The sequence below is a fragment of the Toxorhynchites rutilus genome, chromosome 3, assembly GCF_029784135.1.
Source record: "Toxorhynchites rutilus septentrionalis strain SRP chromosome 3, ASM2978413v1, whole genome shotgun sequence".
In the NCBI taxonomy this organism is placed as follows: domain Eukaryota; kingdom Metazoa; phylum Arthropoda; class Insecta; order Diptera; family Culicidae; genus Toxorhynchites; species Toxorhynchites rutilus.
In genome coordinates this window covers 23,107,166-23,129,951 of record NC_073746.1, presented here as the reverse complement: position 1 = coordinate 23,129,951, position 22,786 = coordinate 23,107,166, and the positions used below count along the sequence as shown (strand labels likewise).

At 37.1% G+C, this 22,786-nt stretch overlaps 2 protein-coding genes across 7 annotated transcripts in view; one reads left to right on the top strand and one right to left on the bottom strand.

Annotated features, from left to right (window-relative positions):
* The window catches only part of LOC129780288 (protein pelota), a 50,808-nt gene that overhangs the window by 26,833 nt on the left and 1,189 nt on the right, over positions 1–22,786 (bottom strand). The window contains exon 5 of the mRNA XM_055788361.1: positions 22,568–22,760. Coding sequence (XP_055644336.1) covers positions 22,568–22,760 — 193 coding nt within the window. The remainder of the gene's footprint in view (positions 1–22,567; positions 22,761–22,786) is intronic.
* On the top strand, positions 276–22,596 carry LOC129780289 (uncharacterized). 6 transcript variants are annotated; one of them, XR_008743876.1, is made up of 4 exons: positions 276–961; positions 11,984–12,908; positions 20,844–21,373; positions 21,677–21,848. XR_008743876.1 is itself a non-coding variant. In XM_055788363.1 (4 exons), the coding sequence occupies exons 3-4, from the start codon at positions 12,274–12,276 to the stop codon at positions 22,488–22,490; spliced, it is 765 nt and encodes a 254-aa protein (XP_055644338.1). In that variant the 5' UTR covers positions 276–961; positions 8,691–9,357; positions 11,984–12,273; the 3' UTR covers positions 22,491–22,596. The 6 variants fall into 6 exon arrangements, 5 of the variants coding, with proteins under 5 accessions (XP_055644338.1, XP_055644341.1, XP_055644337.1 ...); XM_055788363.1 differs by lacking the exons at positions 20,844–21,373; positions 21,677–21,848 and adding exons at positions 8,691–9,357; positions 22,361–22,596; XM_055788366.1 differs by lacking the exons at positions 20,844–21,373; positions 21,677–21,848 and adding an exon at positions 22,361–22,596 and having other exon boundaries at positions 11,989–12,908.

Sequence of the window (22,786 nt, the reverse complement as noted above, 5' to 3'; positions counted from 1 at the left end):
CTCTAGTTATCAGAAAATTTACCTGTGTAAAGAACGCAGTAAAAGGCATGAGCAGTGATCATGCTTAGCGGTAAAACGTGAACAAAAAAATCAGACCTGTAAATCTTCAAACTAAAAAACCAATCGAAAAACATTCCCAACGGTATATCTGAGCTCACTGCACCAGAAAATCTTGGGAGAGGACCTGGAGAGGCGTACCCGAGCAAAAGTCCGAGAAAACGAAGGAGAGATAGCGCGCTACTCAGCAGTCTCAACTAAGTCAGTTGAACGTGGAGCTCCATGCGCGAAACACGTTCCATTCGCGCGCTAGCGTATAAGCCCGGTGCTAGAGATATCCACCGCAAATAGAAAGTATTTCGTACGCGCGTATGGCGAAAAATTTCGCATCCTTTCAGCAGCAGCAGTAACCAATTAGCACCGATTGAGTTTGATTGATACTCAATAGCGTTGGGGTTCGTCATCGTAAAACAACGCGTGTATTGCAAACATTATCGCACATTTTCGGGTGCGCTGACAGATTGTAAAATATTCAGGGGGCGTTCTGTGTGTCAACAGCTACCAAATCGGACGCCGGGCGTCCACTGGAATCCGGCGACTGATAGATAATTACAGTGGTTCACATGCGCTAGTCTCGCTGAGTCTCGTTTGCCTGCCCCGCAAACCTGGAAAAACCTGAATTGAAATTCAACAGACAGACAGACCCTCGATCGCCGGGCTGATCGTGTGAATGCTGTATACTAACTTGTGGGTCTCTCGACCTGCACCAAGCAGTGTGGAATGTTATATAAGTCAGCAAGCAACCAATAAACGGAGAAATAAGACGGAAAATCGAGTCTTGTCGTGCTGAAGTGGGTCGGTCGGTAGTTTTGGGCTGCAGAGCGTGTGATGGTGATGAAGAGTTGAAATCATAATAATACTACTGAAGCAGAAGCAGAACAGAAACATCGAAAAGATCGGAAAGGTAAAAGCGTAAAAGGGGATCCAACGAATGGAATGGAACGAATGGAAATGTTCAAGGGAATGATGGAAGCTGAAGTAGTTATTGATTCAATGAGGCTTCAGAAACGTGTATCAATGGGTGTCGGGATAAGCAGTGTCTAGAAAAGTTGAATTGACCATCCCAGAAAAACTGCTTACCACAATTGAGTTGGTGAAACTGCCAGGTGAAAAGTGAAATTGATCAGCACATTAATGTTGTTGCGGCTCAGCTGTTCGATTCGCTCTCGCCGCCCGTTTTGTTTTGGTTCACTTTCTCCGTTTAGTATTCCCAGTTCACTTCGTTTGATTGTTGTGGCAGAAAATTTCAGTTCAGTAAACAGTATTATGCAGACGTGGAAGTTGATCATGGCCCAACGTTGTGAAATGGTGGTGAACGAACCTGCGAGCTTTGAGTGATCGATCGACACTCGCCGCAACGTCGAACTGTTTGTAAACCAACACAGTGTTTTGAACATATGTTTCAGCAGGTTCGTGTCTGTGTTTTGCATCTGTTGCTGTTATTTCATTTATTATTGATATGAGAAACAACAGAACAAACTGATAGTGAACCGGTGGACCAAACTAGAGATGGCTTTGATAAAATATTCCATATTGGGAAATTTTATACTATCATCAAAACTATGTTCAGTGCCGTGACTAACGTAAAGAATTAGATCGAATCGTTCCAAACAAAAACTGTGCCAAAATAGATACACATTTGATGAAGGTGAAAATTGCACACAAAAGGAAATGCTCCCGCTGTTATCAATTCAGCCCGGCACTTTATCATTGTTACGTTGCATTAGAAAGGAATGTCAATCAGAAACACGCCGTTATCAATGTGTCGTCTCGCCGAACTTCCCTGGTGAGCAGTGTTATGATAAATTGCCCCCCTGCAGAAGAGGCCCGTCTAGGCAGTTACTCATATTGCTCAAAACTAAGTGCAACGAGATGGACTATCCATGAGGCCGTCTAAGCGTAACAAACACATCTCATTTGAGCTCTCTGGTGCAACTCTCGAAGTTGACGATACAAGGTTCACCTTTCCAAAAACTATTTCTAGCCATTTCTAGCTACGATCAATGGTCAATGTAATCTTTCGAAACTCGAGAGTGTTTCTGCGCGCAGATGATCTCTACCCTTGATTTTAACCCAGAATGGTTCAAAAATTGTACAAAGTGCATATGCATATCTTATGCAATCACGGTTTGTTGATAACCTGACACGGCTTGTAGATTAACTACTCCATATCATGACACGAAAATAGTGTCATAATTTCGACACGAGTTATGAGCCATTGCTGACATTGTTGCTGACGCTTACACACGTTCCACCGGTCGGTTAGCAGTGTGCAAGTAATGAGCTGGGCCAAACCAGCAGAGGCAGCACACACATCGCGACACGTTTCGGAATGGTTTCTGTTTTTAGATTGAATGCGTTTTTGGCCAGCAGTCCTTCGACACCCGTGTGGTTATGAGTCGACCGCTGCCGAATGACAACAGTACAAAATGCAAATTTGCTACTTCTCGAATTTTGCAGGGAGCAGACTCACGACGAGAGAGGAGCGGAACATACATTCAGGTGTTCGTTTTACGCGTTCATTTTGCACTTGTGCTCAGGGTTGCCAATAATAATTTTCAAAAAACTGGAAGATCGCTCTTTAAAAAACTGGAAGAAAACTGGATCCAGTAAAACCGTTTTATTTTAAAAAGATTGCCTTTAAAATGATTTTTACCCATTCTAATGATTGGGAAATAAAATCTACTTTGAAGTTTCGTGTCGTATTCATATGCAGTTTATAAAATGGCGAAATAAACAATTAATTAATCATATAAGTCGAGGAGATCAAAATGATGTTATCCACTACTCGAACATTACTGTAAAACAATATTTGAGGATCTTTCTTTCTAGAAAATACGGTTTCATTTGGGTAAAACATGAAAAATCTCGTATTTTTTGCTTCATGTACATCATGTCCTTCATGACATGTCATGTCCAGATTAATTAGGGTGCATAGGGACACGGAATTTAACTCCAATGTTCTGTTCTTTTTCTACTAACGCGAATTTTGATTTTTTGATAGTGTTCTGTTTGACCATATTCGTTGTTATCTTTTTCTCACTTACGAAGAACGTAGGATAAGAAAAATCGATCTTCGGTTCGACGTTCTTGCGACGTTCAGCTCCTATTTGTTAACATTTGAATACGGACGTTGAAAATTGCAATGAATAGGAACTCAAACAAAACACGCAAAACTGTCAAACAGACGTCTCCGTGCACTAATTTATGCAGTGATCTATCTATGTATCAAAATTCTGGAATATTTTTTCCTCGAGTCCCATAATATTATTTCCATACTAAAAAGAGCACATTCAATACCAAAGCAACGCTGCTCAAGTGTTACTATGGTATTGAAATTATTAAATATTGGAATTGAAAAGCTATTTCTCTCTAATTTTGATATTATTCTTTAGTATTTTTATATCAGACTTGTCCAAACTAAATTTGGGTATCAAGATCAAAATAAGATATCCTTAGGTATTTCCTCCTGGTCGAGAATATACTTTTGGAAAAATATCCACATTATACACACTTGCTAAATAAACACTATAGTGCTTATGTATTTTATGCAAATTCTGCATTTTTTTTCGAAATATGAATGAAATAGGAGAGTTTAGATCATGCGTAATATTAATGCTATTTAGAACTAAAAATCCTTTGAGAGACCATTAAACACTAATATCTCATTGATGTAAACGAGGAAAAGATTACTTGGGTTTTATGTTCATATCAATCAAAGTCAATGGAACTCATTGACACTAAGGTCTTCTGAAATTTAAAATGATTTGGAGGGCCTATAACATTTGATGATCATATAAACTCAAAGCCAGCATAGCACACGGGCTCTATGAACCTATTTGGGCAATACTATGAACTTTGCTAGTTGAAATGGTAGTTCAATTAGTCTCAACTAGGAGGACCTAGAAATTCGGAAGTGCAAGCAAGTAAAAAGTAACACTGAGTTGAGTGTGAAATAAAAGAAAGATCAATCCAAGGTAACCACAAATTGGATCGAACGAACGATAAATGTAAAAAAAACTAAATTGGGCCAGGGATAGGAAGCGTGAGTGAGGGATATTGTTTATGCATTTTGAATTTATTTGACATAAAATAGGTAAAACTGAAGCTGAAACATATAAAAAACTGGATAAAACTGGATAATATTTGAAAAAACTGGAAGATTTTAGGGTTTAACTGTTTGACTGGATCGAGTGAAAAAAACTGGAACATTGGCAACGCTGCTTGTGCTATCTTTGTGCTCCATGGATGGCACACACGGGCAGGTGGATCTTTTCTTTGCTTTTCGAAATATTAATTCACTATTTCGAAACGTTTCACGTATCAAAGGTTGGAGTGAATTGTTCGGAAATCAAAAACAACCGGCGGGTTGGTTTACCAACATTGGCCGGATTGCCAAGAAACATGTAGACAGAAAAAAAACATAGAAGAGAGAACCGGCTCAGCGGCCCAAAACAGTATGTCCGATAATCGTTCGATAAATCGAATACAGGGTGGACTCGATTATAATCGAATTAAAAAACAATATTTTTAACTGCTATTTACATATATATATATATATATATATATATATATATATATATATATATATATATATATATATATATATATATATATATATATATATATATATATATATATATATATATATATATATATATATATATATATATATATATATATATATATATATATATATATATATATATATATATTCAAAAAGAATTTAATTTTTTATGCATCCTCTCAACCCATTAACGACCAAGCTGTAAACAATATTTTTTTAACGAAAGCCATTGTTGTTATTTTCATTATTGGCGTTATGGAAACCCCAATCTTCAAGAATTGTTTTTTAGTTTTTCCGCTTTCCGGAAAATGACAAATAATCGAAAAACCGCTAAACAAAAATATTGACCAAAACCCACATTCATCTCTCTGTAGGAGGTTCAATCCAATGGTTTTCCTCAGACATCACGATATTTGTTCTTTTATCAAAGTAGTCCTGTAGAAAAGTTTACATATTTTTGCATTTTATTAGGGTTTGGTATTTGTTAGGTTATGTGAGGTTATGTACTTTCCGCACATAGTTGCTTTAAATCGAATTTATTGCCCAAATAAAGTTGAACAAAAATGAATGAAATTGATGGTTAGTGGTAGCTAGTAAACTAAGCTATTATTTGATGCCAAAACATTAACATATGGTTGCTGTCTAAAGCCATGAAAAATTAGCAAAGTTGCTCTTCGATTTTTCGAACGCTTGGCCTAATATGGGTTAACGTCAGAAAATACCCTTCTCATTAAAAATACATATATTCGAAATGTTTCAGGAGGTGATAGAGAATTATATTTGATGAAAAAATCCTTCTACCTATATGTTCGAATTTCAGCAATGACAGAGTTATTGAAGTTGTTTTTATTTCCGGGCTCTGTTTACCTTAAACTGGCTCTACTTAAAAAAGTACGCTACGTAGGAAGGTTTTTTTGCTCCATTAGAAGAATGATAAAATTTAGTACAGGATACAGTTGAGAAATATTAAAATTAGTGTTACAGGGTCTTTCAGATTGAACGCTCACGCAAAAAAATTGAATAACTCCTTATATTTTTTTTTCGCTCCGTCGATGGTAACGCTGCATTCCCCACTTAGGGACGATAATATTCGGCTACTCGTGCAGTCTGATCGGATGGTTTTTAGTGTCAAGATGTACAATTTACAAGAACGTGTATTTTTAGTGAAATCGTATTACTCGGGCAACCGAAGCCTTAATGAAACTTTGACCTCTTATGGTAAGAATTTCAACATTTCTCGTCGTCGATTACTTCCTCTGGGGGTTCGTGAAAGACCGATTTTTGGAGGAACTTAAAGAAGAAATAACTCGAATTTTCAACAGCGTCGAAGTCGTAATGTTAGAGTTGTGCATGAAGAATTTTGTTCACCGTTAAAAACGCGTTATTGAAAAAAGCCACATCGAAAATGTCCTAAAATAAGCCAATTCAATTCTGTTACTTCCATTTGCGAAACTTTCAAATTAGTGAGTTTAAGTAACAGTAAGTTAAGTGAAAAACTTAAAAGTTTGTGGTTTTTAAGGTGTTACTCTTAATTTTATCAAACAAATACATAACAAACATGAATGTTACTATCAACCAGATTGAAGTTCTCTAGCCGCTCTACAATTTGTTCTTTAACACCCAACTTCAATCTTTTTAAATTCCGCTGCAATATCATTTTAAACAATTTCTGGTGAATCTTCAACTAAAATCTACCAAAATCAAGATTTTTACTTCACTGTACTCGTAATAGCCAATTAACTTTCACCTTAACGTTGACCCATTTCATTTTCTCTTGAAACAAGTCATGTTTGACATATAAAAAATGTTTTTTTTCGAACTGTATATAATAGAATCATATATAATTGAGTCCGACCTGTATTCATTAAAAAAAGCCCTAAATCTTATCACCAGCGCTATGAAAAGTATTGTTGCAAATTTGAAAATTGAACATTTTTTCTGAATCCCTATATGGTTCACTATAAGAGCTATGGCTAAAAACGTAGTTTTTTTTTCACGACAGCTTGGAAAAGAAAATATAGAAAAAATACTCATAGTGTATCGTAGTAAACTCATAGTATCTTACTATGATAAAATTACCATCGAAAAGTCAAATTTTTTTGGCATTTCGAATTTTTTTATACGAAATTGGATAATTCTTTTAATAGAACAGATGTTGATATGTTTAGTCTTATGAATTTAAATTTTCGATTCTATTAATCATCGATTTCATAGAAATAGAAAAATTCAAACGGTGAAAATTGTGCTCCCGTAGCCGAGTGGTTAGCGTAACACCTAACATGCCGGAAGTTCTGGTTCGATTCCCGTTCTGGTTGGGGGAATTTTTCCTCAAAGAAATTCTCTCCGACTTGCACTATGGTCACGCGAATTCTAGAGCTTGCCCCTCATTCCTTTAGGAACGTTAGTGCCATTTAGGAAGAAGAAGAAGAAAACCGTGAAAATTAGGGAAACATTTTAAAATAATTGATTTACTACAAGCTGCTGTTACTTCTCTTCACTCTTTTGGCAAATATGCGGAAGCTTTGTTGGGAGATGCTCATGCAGTCCGGGCTTGACTTCAAGTGGATATCCCCTATCAATGACTTTTTTTTATCTGATTGTGGGGAATAATTATTAGTATTATTTTTTCACAAATTTTGTTGCATTCATCCGTGTTTAGGTGTTATATGACATTTGGTATTTTAAAAGCATATTGTCACACAATTTTCACCGCTCTACTATCACGATTGTAAATAGTCTATGTTTCGAGTTTTTATTTCACAACTCTATGTTCACAAAATATGTCCCTTCTGAATCAATATACTTTTTCCAACGAAAAATCTATTTTTTATAGCTGTATTCAAGAATTGCCTTTAAATAGTACGTTCAATACTCGATACATTATGTAAAAATCATGAATATATAAAAATAACAAGTACGAAACCAGCAGTACTGATTCTCAAAACTTAATTTAATAATTTCAAAATTTCAAATTATTAAAAAATTGTACTGCAAAACCCTCTAAAATTTTGAGAAAAAAACACATTAAAGACAGGTACATTTAAATCAAAATTTAATGGAGTGTTTTAATGGATCTAAAAATAGAATAAAAACAAAATTTCGAAATACCAAAAAAATAATACTTTAATTGAAAAATTATATTTCCTATAATTTTTTTATCGTAGTACACCATAACAAAGTACAGGTCGGACTCCATTATCCGGAGTATTGGTTTTTTTCACTCCGGATAATCGAATCCTCCGGAAAGTCGAATCATAAAAAAAGCGAAATTCCTCTCGGTAAGCGTAATATAATTATAATTTGCACTTATTTATTAAAAGGTTTTATCTAGCTTGACCCGTTTTTATGTTTGTGACTTTGAAACTTTTTAACTTTGTCTGTAGCGCTGTACCACATTAATAGAAATTTAACCCCATTCCTGTTGATCGATTGATCTGAAATTTGGAACACATCTTTATTTCTAGTGTCATTATAAAACTGCGTATTCCATGATCTTGAAAATCCAAAATGTCGGCCGATACAAAATGGCGAATTATGTACATATTTTCTCAAAATCCCATGGATATGGGTTTTTCCCAAAATCCTATTAATATGGGTATCAAATGAAAGGGCTTGACCAGTGGAACTCAGTTATTTATGGAAAATGTAAATCAAAGATCGAGGCCGCTACAAAATGGCGGATTACATATTTTCTCAGAACCGCTTCAATGTGAGTATCAAATGAAAGGGCTTGACTAGCAGAACGCAGTTATTTATGAAAAATGTAAATACAAGATGGCCGCCACCACAAAATGGCGCTATATATATTTTTTGACGTAGAACGTCTTTCATTAAGGGTGCCAAATCAGAAAACTTGTCACGTTTTTATGAAATAAAGTTAACGTTAATAACTATTTTTGCCGCGAACGGATTTATATACCAAACGAATCGAAAATTCTTTAAGATTTGTTTGATATGCTATACATTACAAACCCATAGTTAGTATATGGTTTAAATTGATGAAAATTGGAAGCATTCTCATTTCCTCATACATTTGTTCTGTCCATTTGTGTGCTTTCCCGAACAGAGTTGTCAAAACGAGCAACTTATTGACGAGCAACGAAGGGAAAGACGAAGAACGAAGGGAAATATTTGCCTAGAGTATAAACAGTGGATCTCGCTGAGGGAAACTTTCATTCTTCGTGAGGAAATCGACTGAACAACATCGTTGCTGGGCGAGCTGGACGGCGAGGGATCGAATGCCTACTCAAGGCAATGTGGGGCGGAGGAGTAATATGATGGATGAAGTGAAGTTTTCCAAGGGCCTTTTTGAAGGTTAGAGACGAATAAACTGAAGAAATTTAAAGTCTTAAGCAAGGAAGGAAGGCAAACTTTCAGTATCGTTATGTATTCAAAGCAACGACAATCGCTTTGTCTCTAGCATTGCAATCAATGCATCAAACTGACGCCATTGCATTAAGGTTATAAGCTACACAATTGTGTGGGGAATCATCAAGCCATGCTATCGTCAGCTCACCAAGAAAATAAATGTTCTGGAATTTGTTTTGATTTGGTTTCGTATGACGGTAGGAAAACTCTCCACAAAGGATGATAGCTAAGCTAATGTAGACTGGCAATATTAACCGAAAAGGCTTTTGTTGAGCAGAGCGCAGAACGGAGATAAGTGTGTGTATATTTAGTTGCTTCAACCCATCGAAATATGGATATTTGTGAGCGTACGTGCTTCATAACCCGTAAGTAAAAATAGTGCATCTTCGCTACACTGAAACCCCATTTGTATCTGCTCCCGTGTGCATTGGCCCTGTAACGATGCAACAATCGCCTATTTTTTTATGCTATGATTGCCGATTGTTTTGAGTTGCAAAATATGCAGTCGTAATGATAAATATAAACAAGGCGGGAAGATGGCGGGAGGGAAATATTTACGCTAGGGTATTAGTAACGAATCTCTGCTGAGGCAAATATTCTGCCTTTTTCCAAGCAGTTAACATTGTTTGTTTTCTGTCATCAATGCATTGAACTGACTGACTATGGTGAAGCAGGTGTGAAGGTTGTGTACCAAAAATTTATTAAGGTTGTGCGACCAAACTGGTAGAATGATTATTTCAAAATTTTCGTTGCATTTTAAAATAATATCCGTAGTTATAAACAAGCGACTTGAATTAAACCACAGCGTAGTTCTACGTCAACAAGGCGGTCGTGTCTTAAACACAACCTCCTATAATTTTTTTTCAAAACCACATCAATGTGGGTATCAAATGAAAGTGTTCGACTAGTAGAACATAGCAGATCATGGAAATTACAAATCCAAGATGGCCGCAGTCTCCAAATAACTAATTACTTTTTAAATAGTTCCATTCAGCTTGCCCTGTTTGCATGTATGTTTGAGTGTTTGTAGGATTGTGTCACATTGATTGAAATTTGACCCCGTTTCTGATCACTGATGGATCTGAAATTTGGAACATATCTTTAATTATATTGCCATTATAAAACTGCGTATTTCATGTTCTTGTAAAATTCAAAAAAAAACTAAATAAATAAAATGACTGAATGGTTAGACTTACATTACATTATGAACAACATAAATTCGAAAAGGCCGCCGCCACAAAACGGTCGACTATGTATTTTTTTGCAATCCCCTCAATATAGGTAACAATTGAAATGATTTGGCTAATAGAATACGATACATCAAGAATGGGCTACCCCTTAGCCGTAGAAACAAATTTAAATACGAATTAGAGTACTTTCGAGTCTCTAAATCTTTCAAATTGTTTTTCAACGTAACAAGAATTTTTTTTAGTACTTTGCTTAACTCATTACGGTAGTGTGCTCCGCCGAAGTGCTACCCCTGTACGGAGCACTGCATCGAAAAGTATGCACATCGCGCTGGTATGATCAAAGAGTAGTATGAATTTCATGTCGTCTGAAGACGACGCTCGTACACACAGCTGGTCGCGCGGATGTCGTCTATAGACGACGCTCGTAACCTCCATGTGCCTAATTTGGTTTCATTTGCTTGATTAATTCTGGAGCAATGCAGACATTTGGGTTTCATTTGTATGGCAGCCCCCCCTAAGAGAGGGCGGAGTAGTATCTAACCACCATATAATCATATATTGCACCCTCAAACCTCCACATGCCAAATTTCGTTTAATTTGCTTGATTAATTCTCGAGCAATGCAGAAATTTGTGTTTCGATTGTATGGAAGCTCCCAGATGGTGTGTTTAACCACCGTAAAAGCATTTATCGTCCCCTAAAACCTCCACATGCTAAATTTGGTTTCATTTGCTTGATAAATCCTAGACTAATGCAGAAATTTGTGAATTTTTAGAATGATTTGGAGGACCTCCAACATCTGATGATTATATAAACTCAAGGCCAGCATAGCACGCGGGATCTATGAACCATTTAGAGTAGGATTTCTCGCTATGTAGATTTTACCAGTTGGGGTTGAGATGGTAGATCAATCGGTCTGAACTTAAGGATGTTTGGGATGTCCCAAAACATCTGTTAATTATATAAATCTAAAGACAATGTAGCACGTTGAAATTATTCTACATAAAAGGGTAAAAGTGAAAGTGAAGTACACATATAAAAATCTGGTTAGGTTAAATCGAGAAAGAAATTGAAGAATCCAGTTTAAACTGGAACATTAGCAACGCTACCTCCATGGATTACACATCACAGGTGGATCTTTTCTTTGCTTTCGAAATATTAATCGACTATTTCGAAAAGTATCACGTATCATCGGTCGGAGTGATTTGTTCCGAAATCAAAAACAACTGCCGCGTTGGTGTTGGTAAACTGGCCGGATGGCCAAGAAGCATGTAAACAGAAAAAATCAAAGAAGAGAGAACCGGCTTTGTGCCCCAAAGCCACGCATAGTAGAATGAATGCGAGAAAAAGAATGGTTAACCGGTGTATGTGTTCGGCAGGAGAACACAAGATAATTCGTGGTTCATATGTTCATCATTAATCCAGAATGCATCCGCATCATATATATGGCAAACGGTCCCATCAATCATTTTGACGCAGGCCTATAGATCCATTGTTCTATTCGAATGAATAAGCGATAGCCAACAACGGCACACACCTTCGCATTCAACCGATGAACAAAAGCGAGCTAAAATTACAGATATAGTGTGTCGATGTGGTAATTCTGCCATACAATTCTGCTCTTAAACCACTTCCCGTTATCCGTAATCGCAATGCACAAACTTGGCAGCGCCGTGACGAACAAAAATTTAAGGATATTGACGATGACGATTCCCGACTGTTCCAATCCATTCGTAAAATGCAAAACCAAACATTCTTATTTTAGTAGCTCATCCCCAAATGCCGTTTTGTTTCTTCCACAGAGCAGCAGCTAAACAGCAGCATCGTGGTCGTGAATGGATTTTCCCATATCTGCAGCACCGATCACGCAGAACGACCATTCATTTTCGTTCCAACAAAGAAAAGGTCAGTAGCCAACGAAAACAAGCGTAAGACGCGAGACGCGAGACTGCGGTGCATCCCAACGAAAACAACGGTGCAGTGGAAACTAGCAAAGTCACCAATATTTTTGCCGATGGCCTTGAAATCGATGGCTACGTAAAGAAAATACCGTGTTGAGGTTTTGTGAGACGTTGTGGAGGTAGGCTGTTTGATGGAGGGTAGACAACCAGACTACATCATTGGAACGCATGGAATTCCACAGCTTGTGAGCGGAGTGTTGCGCCCTGTACGAAAGCGAGACAAGATGCACCCGAGCAACAACAGCAACAACAATGCTGCATCAATAACGGATCCCATCAAACTGAATAAATGCCTGTACAATCTAACGGTGCGGAATGCTGCCGTTGGGGATCACCCTTCGAAATCCGCCAGTAAAACAAAACGTGATATAGCGATAAGACGCAATCTATGTGGCAATCAATCAAACTCAACCACCGGTAGCAATGGCAGTAGCGTGTCTTCCGTGAGCTCATCACCGTCGTCGTCATCAACTTCAGTATTTAGTAACTGGAGGGGCCCGATTGCATCATCATCGGTGACGCACTGTGACCCACCAAGAAACGCAAGATCTTACTCGAATACCTCGTCCATTCCTAGGAGTAGAATTCATAATTTAAGGGGAGACATTAGACTAGCAACCAGTACCATTAATCGTAACAGTAATCATAACGTTAGACTTAGTGATGCTGGCGGAGGAACCCAAACACTTCTCAACAGCAGGCAACGGAGAAACGCAGGGGAACCGAGTGACTTAAACTGTGGAAGCAACGTGGTGAGACAATGCAGGTGAGTAATGTTAATTGAGTACTAATAACATTGGGGGAACATGAGAATTTATCTCGATATGTGACTCAGCGTTAAAATCTTGTTTACTGAAGGTGAAGATTGACCAAGGTTAGCGCCAGCTTTGTTATCAGTAATACCGCTTCAACTGATACTAGACTCATTCTTTCACTCAAAGTGGTTCCGCGCAGTTTAATACAGTCGCATGCCCGAGTCAATTAAAGCCTTTCATGGCAAACGAATAACAAATAGTCGCAGCCGCGCTATTCCGAAACGACGCTACGCACATTCCATTGCTTCCTTTTAGCAGCTTGTTTGCCTTTGTTTAAAAGTGCGCGCGCGCCACGTGTCTTCCATCAATCTGTTTGGCGATGTTTTCACATCGCGCTTTCGCTACTATTGTACGCGTTCACATCAATCAGGAGCAGACAGACGCATCACGAAAAAGGCAACTGGATCAGCGTGTGTTGCTCCATTTGCGACGTAAAACGTTTCATTATAGCATCTCCACTCTCCACGATGGAGGTTGGTGTTTCCCGAACGGAGATTTGCATTCGATTTAAATGCGCTCGCTGTTGGCTGTTTTTGAAAGGGGGTAATCACGATCCGACTGCTAGCAGGAAGGTTGCTGAGGACAGGTCGATTTAGATAAGGGCAGAATTGCTTCGCCTGAAATGGCGAAACATTTGCATTCTGATAAGACAGTGTTCTTGTCAACTTGTTGAAAGATAAACATCAACAGACATGAAAATACACATAATTAATTGTTCGCGTATCAGTAGGGAATGAGCCCTAAATTCGCTCGTCCTCCTTGTGGATACAATAAAAGGCATGCTGGAAACTCTAGGCCCGATTCCGTACTGTTCAGTTCATTAACCAACCAAGTGCATTGTGTGCATGGATATGTGACGATCCACCCTCATTGCCAATGCTTGATTTCACGTTTCGCCAGCTGTAGCACATAGCTCAGCCGTATGATCTGATCGGCCAACCGAATGATCGATCCATCATAACAAATTTCAATATCGTTCAGCAATCAAGTACACGAAGTAAATATGGGAGCGATGAGCACACTCCAAAAATGGGCGGATAATTGCAAGACTCCACAATAGGGTATAAACACGATTATTTTTCGAACGCCCACCGCCCTGAATACTTATGTTGTAGTTACGCATCTCGATGTAACATTTTTCCCGACATTTTAGGTTAGGATTCCGAAATTAACTCTTCGTGGTCGTTAGTCTGCCCTCAGCCACCATACCTTTTTTACCGTTCAGGTCGTTTGTCTGCTCTCAGCCACCACAGCGAGAAACCATGCTAATCTTATAGTTTACTCAACCAAGTATCAATTTATGCCTTTTCTAAACGAAGCTTGATGTGTAGTGAACCTGTTCACGAATCAATACGGTGCTCCTATGAGTAATAGATAACGGTACTCAGTGGGCCTGATCATGAACATCACTGTCACAAACGCTTTCACGTTACTTACACTTTACTTAATCTTTTTGTGTCTATCATCATTATCACGGACAGTTGCGTGTAAAAATAAACTCCGTGGAGTGAAAGAGTTCATTCCCGTTTATAAGAGACATGCCAGTTGCATAATTTCGGACGTTTGAACGTTATGTCGGTTGCATAATTTCGGACGTTTGAACGTTATGTAGGTAAAATTAATAAGTGTATGAGATAATATTCCATTTAATTGAACGTATGTTTTAGAATGACAAGTTTGCAACTATACCTCGATGATTCGGTATTTCAATCCAACTATTCGGACTCATCCCATGAATCGTTTGCTTGGTGCGTTTGTTTGCTGAATCAAACGCTGGTTCAAACATGAAGAGGAATACTTGGTTGCTCTTGAATAATGTAGTTGTTGAACATACGGGAATGTAATTTTATTTCTTTTTTCTATAAATTACTCTAGAGATGAAGCATGACTATCATGAGTTTAATAATCGACATATCGCATACTCTTATACTCAGCTCTGTCTTACTCGTTTGGATAGTGAGAAGTATTTAGTACAGGTCAACGTTAGAATCATTGTTTAAGAACCCTTTCTACAATTTTGATGAATAGTAATGTCTTATATATCTCAGAATAAACCTGAATTTATTCATCTCATGATCAGTATAATCTGAACTACTCCCATATGGGATTCTGATGTTTAATCCTCTTATCCTTCCCATTCTTGTGTAATTTGATATACGGGACATGAGGTTTGATATAAATATTTAAACTGAAAATGGTCAGTAGCGTCGATCAAGCGCATAATTTTCATATGAAATATCTGTGAGTTTCAAGGAATTTGCCAAAAGCAGAAAATGATTCAGATTTTCTTTAGACGGATATCAAAATTATGAAAAAAGAACAAAAGAATAATTTAAAAATTATTAATTTAAAAGCTTTGCAATGATAGATTAATTTTTCCTTATTTGAAACTTAAAAAATCTTTCATTAAAAGTTTGTCTTCAAAACAATTTCGTTGAAAATAGCGGTCGTCCTGATTCGGGTCTTGTCCACCAATTGCGAATGTTTGAGTTACAAAAACCAGCTTTGCAATGTTGCAAAAACATTACAGTTATTATTTTATATTCAAAATATCAACAAATCAATATTATACATATTCAATCATAATCGTTTTGGGCCAGTGGCCTCCATTGCCATTTTATGGGGTTGCAACTCTCTGTTAGTCTAATCCTTAAAATAGAAACAAAAAAAAATTATTCATTTAGGACAATCGAAATTAGACCTTTCGTCATGTTTCAATCGGTCTACGGGAGCTACGGTTTTAGTCCTCATTTACATCCCATAGCGCATTTATCGAATCCAAATAAACAAATTTACGTCCTCTGGATACGTCAGGATTTCGTTTTAAAAATGCCACCACGCGGGTAAATTGCTGTTTGTTTATTTTTTTTTTCTTAAAAAGCAAGACAAAATTCAAAATGTTAGCAAAAAATCTAAATAAATCCGAACTTAAACTTACTCCATTCCGCGTGACTAGCTTTCACCAACACAAGTGACAAATATACTTGTTTTTCCCCGTGACGTGACAGTATTCATAAGAACACCGAGTTCATCAAAGTTGTCACGACGGATAAATTCTTCCGGGTTCTACACACACGGTGGCAGCCGCAATAACGTTGTATACAATTCACTTCGTTTTTACTGTGAAGTGACGTTCGTGATCAGGCCCCATGAGTTGTCCAATTCAATGATGTTGTTTTACCCACATAAATGTGGCAGCCGCTGGGGGCGCTGCATTTTGTTTATCGTGTCCTTCGCGCATAGCAGAAACAAAGTTTCTGTATGTTGAGTATGTAGAGGTGAACACTTTAAAAAGCCCAAGAAAATGCAGTATTTTGAAGAAAGCCTAAATTATGAAAGGATCAATATGATGATAGTAAACTCAAGCAATGATAAATGCAACATCTACTTGAGAATTCGAATGTTTTCATTCAAAAATGGTGTCTCTAACGTGGTTTGTTCACGATCAGAGGTGACCATGATCATAATTCCTCTTTGAGGAAAATCGTTTTTTTTTCTTTCTTTATTAAAGAGATTTTCAGCCAAAGGCTGGTTCATCTCTAAGGAAAATCGTTAAAAAACATAAAATTTTTCATAATTTTAACGCCTTATGGTAGTACAGGCAAACCTTTTTTGTGCGGGGGATAGGGAGTTTCCCCCAAGAAAATAACTCAAATCCACGCCATTCACCTTTCAATTTCTTTTTGTTTCCCTGCTTTGCGATGGAACACTTTGCCTTTCCGGTTGCGCGTGGTTGTTTTGTGCTTTTAGTAGCATGTCGAAACGTGTTGCTGTTAGAAATCATGTCATGCAAAAACTTAAAAAAAACTTAGAGCATTTGATGAGAGGAGTGGAATGATTTCAGAAGTGGATAACTGAGACGCAAATATGCTTTTTTCGCACTGAAATGCACATAAACCATCGAAAAAAACTAAATGGACGATAACTTCGTCAAATATGCTTCATTTCATACATCGCACAAAAAAAAAAACGCACAAGAACAGAAAATCGCACAAAAAAAACCGCACAAAAACAGGTTTTACTGTATTAGCAACTAGAGACTTGGGGGTTCTCAACGAACCCGTATCTATTATATGTGATTTTCAGGAAAAAAATTGATTTGCATTTACTAGTTGCGTAAAAACACCCCAAATCGGACAAACCAAGATCATTTACCCTATCCAGAATTTTATTTGTTTTTGGAGTGAGAAGTTAGTTCGCGTTGACGACGCTTGACGCTTTTTATCACGAGTTTGGGAAACGACAATGATATATGGATTTTCAGGTGAATGACAATTTCAAGATGAAAATTATGAAAGAAAAATAATTTTTCGATATCTGATATATTATATGTTACAAAATAAAATGTTCGAAATTTGAATCGAATTTTTCCCTATGATTCATATTTCGGACACTTGCCAGCCATTTGTTTACACATGCGCCGGTCGATGAGCGACCGACTCCGTCTATACATTTGATATGCTTCTTAGCCCTAGTCCTACCCCATTTCCTACCGCAAACATAAACATGCGAGAACAATTCTATGTTTATTATATTATTGCCAGACCTCCCGTCTGTGATCCGCTGTGCACAGCATGGGGGGGAAATTCAATTATATTTGTTTAAATTCGAGATCATGGACCTTCGCAAGTGGGCCATATGGATAATTTCGGACGTTTGAACGTTATGTCGGTTGCATAATTTCGGACGTTTGAACGTTATGTAGGTAAAATTAATAAGTGTATGAGATAATATTCCATTTAATTGAACGTATGTTTTAGAATGACAAGTTTGCAACTATACCTCGATGATTCGGTATTTCAATCCAACTATTCGGACTCATCCCATGAATCGTTTGCTTGGTGCGTTTGTTTGCTGAATCAAACGCTGGTTCAAACATGAAGAGGAATACTTGGTTGCTCTTGAATAATGTAGTTGTTGAACATACGGGAATGTAATTTTATTTCTTTTTTCTATAAATTACTCTAGAGATGAAGCATGACTATCATGAGTTTAATAATCGACATATCGCATACTCTTATACTCAGCTCTGTCTTACTCGTTTGGATAGTGAGAAGTATTTAGTACAGGTCAACGTTAGAATCATTGTTTAAGAACCCTTTCTACAATTTTGATGAATAGTAATGTCTTATATATCTCAGAATAAACCTGAATTTATTCATCTCATGATCAGTATAATCTGAACTACTCCCATATGGGATTCTGATGTTTAATCCTCTTATCCTTCCCATTCTTGTGTAATTTGATATACGGGACATGAGGTTTGATATAAATATTTAAACAGAAACTGGTCAGTAGCGTCGATCAAGCGCATAATTTTCATATGAAATATCTGATGAGTTTCAAGGAATTTGCCAAAAGCAGAAAATGATTCAGATTTTCTTTAGACGGATATCAAAATTATGAAAAAAGAACAAAAGAATAATTAAAAAATTATTAATTTAAAAGCTTTGCAATGATAGATTAATTTTTCCTTATTTGAAACTTAAAAAATCTTTCATTAAAAGTTTGTCTTCAAAACAATATCGTTGAAAATAGCGGTCGTCCTGATTTGGGTCTTGTCCACCAATTGCGAATGTTTGAGTTACAAAAACCAGCTCTGCAATGTTGCAAAAACATTACAGTTATTATTTTATATTCAAAATATCAACAAATCAATATTATACATATTCAATCATAATCGTTTTGGGCCAGTGGCCTCCATTGCCATTTTATGGGGTTGCAACTCTCTGTTAGTCTAATCCTTAAAATAGAAACAAAAAAAATTATTCATTTAGGACAATCGAAATTAGACCTTTCGTCATGTTTCAATCGGTCTACGGGAGCTACGGTTTTAGTCCTCATTTACATCCCATAGCGCATTTATCGAATCCAAATAAACAAATTTACGTCCTCTGGATACGTCAGGATTTCGTTTTAAAAATGCCACCATGCGGGTAAATTGCTGTTTGTTTATTTTTTTTTTTCTTAAAAAGCAAGACAAAATTCAAAATGTTAGCAAAAAATCTAAATAAATCCGAACTTAAACTTACTCCATTCCGCGTGACTAGCTTTCACCAACACAAGTGACAAATATACTTGTTTTTCCCCGTGACGTGACAGTATTCATAAGAACACCGAGTTCATCAAAGTTGTCACGACGGATAAATTCTTCCGGGTTCTACACACACGGTGGCAGCCGCAATAACGTTGTATACAATTCACTTCGTTTTTACTGTGAAGTGACGTTCGTGATCAGGCCCCATGAGTTGTCCAATTCAATGATGTTGTTTTACCCACATAAATGTGGCAGCCGCTGGGGGCGCTGCATTTTGTTTATCGTGTCCTTCGCGCATAGCAGAAACAAAGTTTCTGTATGTTGAGTATGTAGAGGTGAACACTTTAAAAAGCCCAAGAAAATGCAGTATTTTGAAGAAAGCCTAAATTATGAAAGGATCAATATGATGATAGTAAACTCAAGCAATGATAAATGCAACATCTACTTGAGAATTCGAATGTTTTCATTCAAAAATGGTGTCTCTAACGTGGTTTGTCCACGATCAGAGGTGACCATGATCATAATTCCTCTTTGAGGAAAATGGTTTTTTTTTCTTTCTTTATTAAAGAGATTTTCAGCCAAAGGCTGGTTCATCTCTAAGGAAAATCGTTAAAAAACATAAAATTTTTAATAATTTTAACGCCTTATGGTAGTACAGGCAAACCTTTTTTGTGCGGGGGATAGGGAGTTTCCCCCAAGAAAATAACTCAAATCCACGCCATTCACCGTTCAATTTCTTTTTGTTTCCCTGCTTTGCGATGGAACACTTTGCCTTTCCGGTTGCGCGTGGTTGTTTTGTGCTTTTAGTAGCATGTCGAAACGTGTTGCTGTTAGAAATCATGTCATGCAAAAACTTAAAAAAAACTTAGAGCATTTGATGAGAGGAGTGGAATGATTTCAGAAGTGGATAACTGAGACGCAAATATGCTTTTTTCGCACTGAAATGCACATAAACCATCGAAAAAAACTAAATGGACGATAACTTCGTCAAATATGCTTCATTTCATACATCGCACAAAAAAAAAACGCACAAGAACAGAAAATCGCACAAAAAACCGCACAAAAGCAGGTTTTACTGTATTAGCAACTAGAGACTTGGGGGTTCTCAACGAACCCGTATCTATTATATGTGATTTTCAGGAAAAAAATTGATTTGCATTTACTAGTTGCATAAAAACACCCCAAATCGGACAAACCAAGATCATTTACCCTATCCAGAATTTTATTTGTTTTTGGAGTGAGAAGTTAGTTCGCGTTGACGACGCTTGACGCTTTTTATCACGAGTTTGGGAAGCGACAATGATATATGGATTTTCAGGTGAATGACAATTTCAAGATGAAAATTATGAAAGAAAAATAATTTTTCGATATCTGATATATTATATGTTACAAAATAAAATGTTCGAAATTTGAATCGAATTTTTCCCTATGATTCATATTTCGGACACTTGCCAGCCATTTGTTTACACATGCGCCGGTCGATGAGCGACCGACTCCGTCTATACATTTGATATGCTTCTTAGCCCTAGTCCTACCCCATTTCCTACCGCAAACATAAACATGCGAGAACAATTCTATGTTTATTATATTATTGCCAGACCTCCCGTCTGTGATCCGCTGTGCACAGCATGGGGGGGAAATTCAATTATATTTGTTTAAATTCGAGATCATGGACCTTCGCAAGTGGGCCATATGGGCATCACTTGAAAATGCCTCCTATCGGGCCTAATTTGGGCCTTTCGCCCGTGACAACTACAATGTGAGTTTTCTGGCTTATTATGAATGCAATATAATGCACCAACATATTTTAAAATCTTGTATAAATAATACATATGTTTTTCAACTACAGACCAGCAGATAGTTATGAGGGACTCTGGATAGTTAGTGGACAATGTGCAACTAGATGAACTTCTAACAGAAGAAACGTTGATTGGTCCCTATGCTGCCGTGTATTCTGGCAAACCCATGAACTCACGGTAAAAGTAAGCTTCACGTTACTCTCCTGCAGTGGCCACAAGCGAGTCCTGGGATATGCTGAATAAAGACGCAGAACCTGTGAAGAAGTTGATTGAAATGACGAAGCGCCAAAAACTTGAGGAAAGAAAAAGGAGAGCTGAGTTGAAACGGATAACCTTGAATTATTTCATTGCTTTGAACAACGAATAACTTGAAATCAAATATATAATTATCATTTAAGTAATATAACCCTTGCGGTATTTAAAATTATAAAGCTACAACATAAATAAACATCAATAAACGACCGGCATTTTGAGGGAAATAGAGGAACGGATAAAAGGTTCCAATTATCACAACAGAGGTTGTTGAAAATAATTTCAAGTTAATTTAAAAAAAAAGCAAGTGGTAAAAGTTTTATTACAAGTTTAACCCTTTCAGGACCATAAGGTTACGGTACCTTATTAAATCAATTTAGCTATATGTTATGAATCAATAGGCACCCTAAAAACATAATTTATACTAAAAATTCAAAAAACTTTTACCTTTTTTTTTAAATTTATGGCACAAATATGTCCCTATGGTTGCTATTATGTATTGCCAGTAAAAATAATAAAAAGGTACATTCCGAAATATTAAAATAAAAAAAATAATTTACAATGGTTACGTGAATATTTAATTAATCCATGATTTTTGCTTGGGACATCGGCGTCCCCGTGGTCGTGAAAGGGTTAAAAGCCATTAATGGTAGTAGACAATTTCAAGACATTTGTGTGTGCATGGAAGGTACATTGCAGTACATTTTTAGACAGAGTAAGTCGTTGTTATTTTCACATGTTTGATGATTTCATTGCATTAGTAATTGTACAGGAATAAAAATTGAGCTTAAAACGACAAGAAACGTTATGGAAACAGAGTGTCTGAAATTCGAATTCACTCTGTCCGAAATTTGATTTTTTTCCGTAAATAGTGTCCGAAGTTTGATTCGAATTTGCTTCAATCGAAAAACATTTTTATTCGTAATCTTTTATGTTTTCAATCAAATAGGTACCACAATAGAAAGCTTGAAAGCCTGTCTATAAAGTTTAGATTTGTTTACTGCATCAAATGCCTTAAGCGTCCGAAATATGATTCAGAACGGTAACTTGATTGTAAACAAAACTGAAATGCCATTTGAAATGTTGCACGCAATCATTGATTTTATCATGTTGCAATCTTGCCCACAATAAATCATACGACAACACCTTGAGCTCAAGTTTCACGCAAATTGAACAAAAGTGCGCTTCAACAAGTTTTTCTTTTTAGCATCGGATTTTGTGGTTTTGAACTGGAAGAGATATTTTACTTGTCCCAATAAAACACTTGCACAACACGGAAGTTACAAACTGATCAATATTGTTTCATTTTTTCTAGACTTTCGGCAACCATGCGGGAGCGGCCCACGGCAATGGACAACAGACTCAACTACCAGCGGAAGTACGATCGAAGCATTTTTGGCTACAACCGGTTGGATCAATTCGTGCTCCCGCCGCTCCACATATGAACCACAGCATGGGGGGGTCTCGTCGTGCCGCAAAATTATTCAATAAAAGACTCAATTTCAAGATTTGTTTCACTTACCGGAATAAGTTATCCGAAATGAGCAGCGTATCGATGGCTTGAGCGTCGGCAGCTTTAGTTACATGCTTCTTGCCGTAGAATGCCTTGGACGGCTCACATTGCAGCGTGGTGTAAAACTGTTCCAGAGCTTTGACTTCCCCGGCTGCCTTCGTATCGGACATTTTCGCCACGACTGCAGGATCCTGGAGTATCTCTGAAAAAGGAATGCCAGTAGTATTT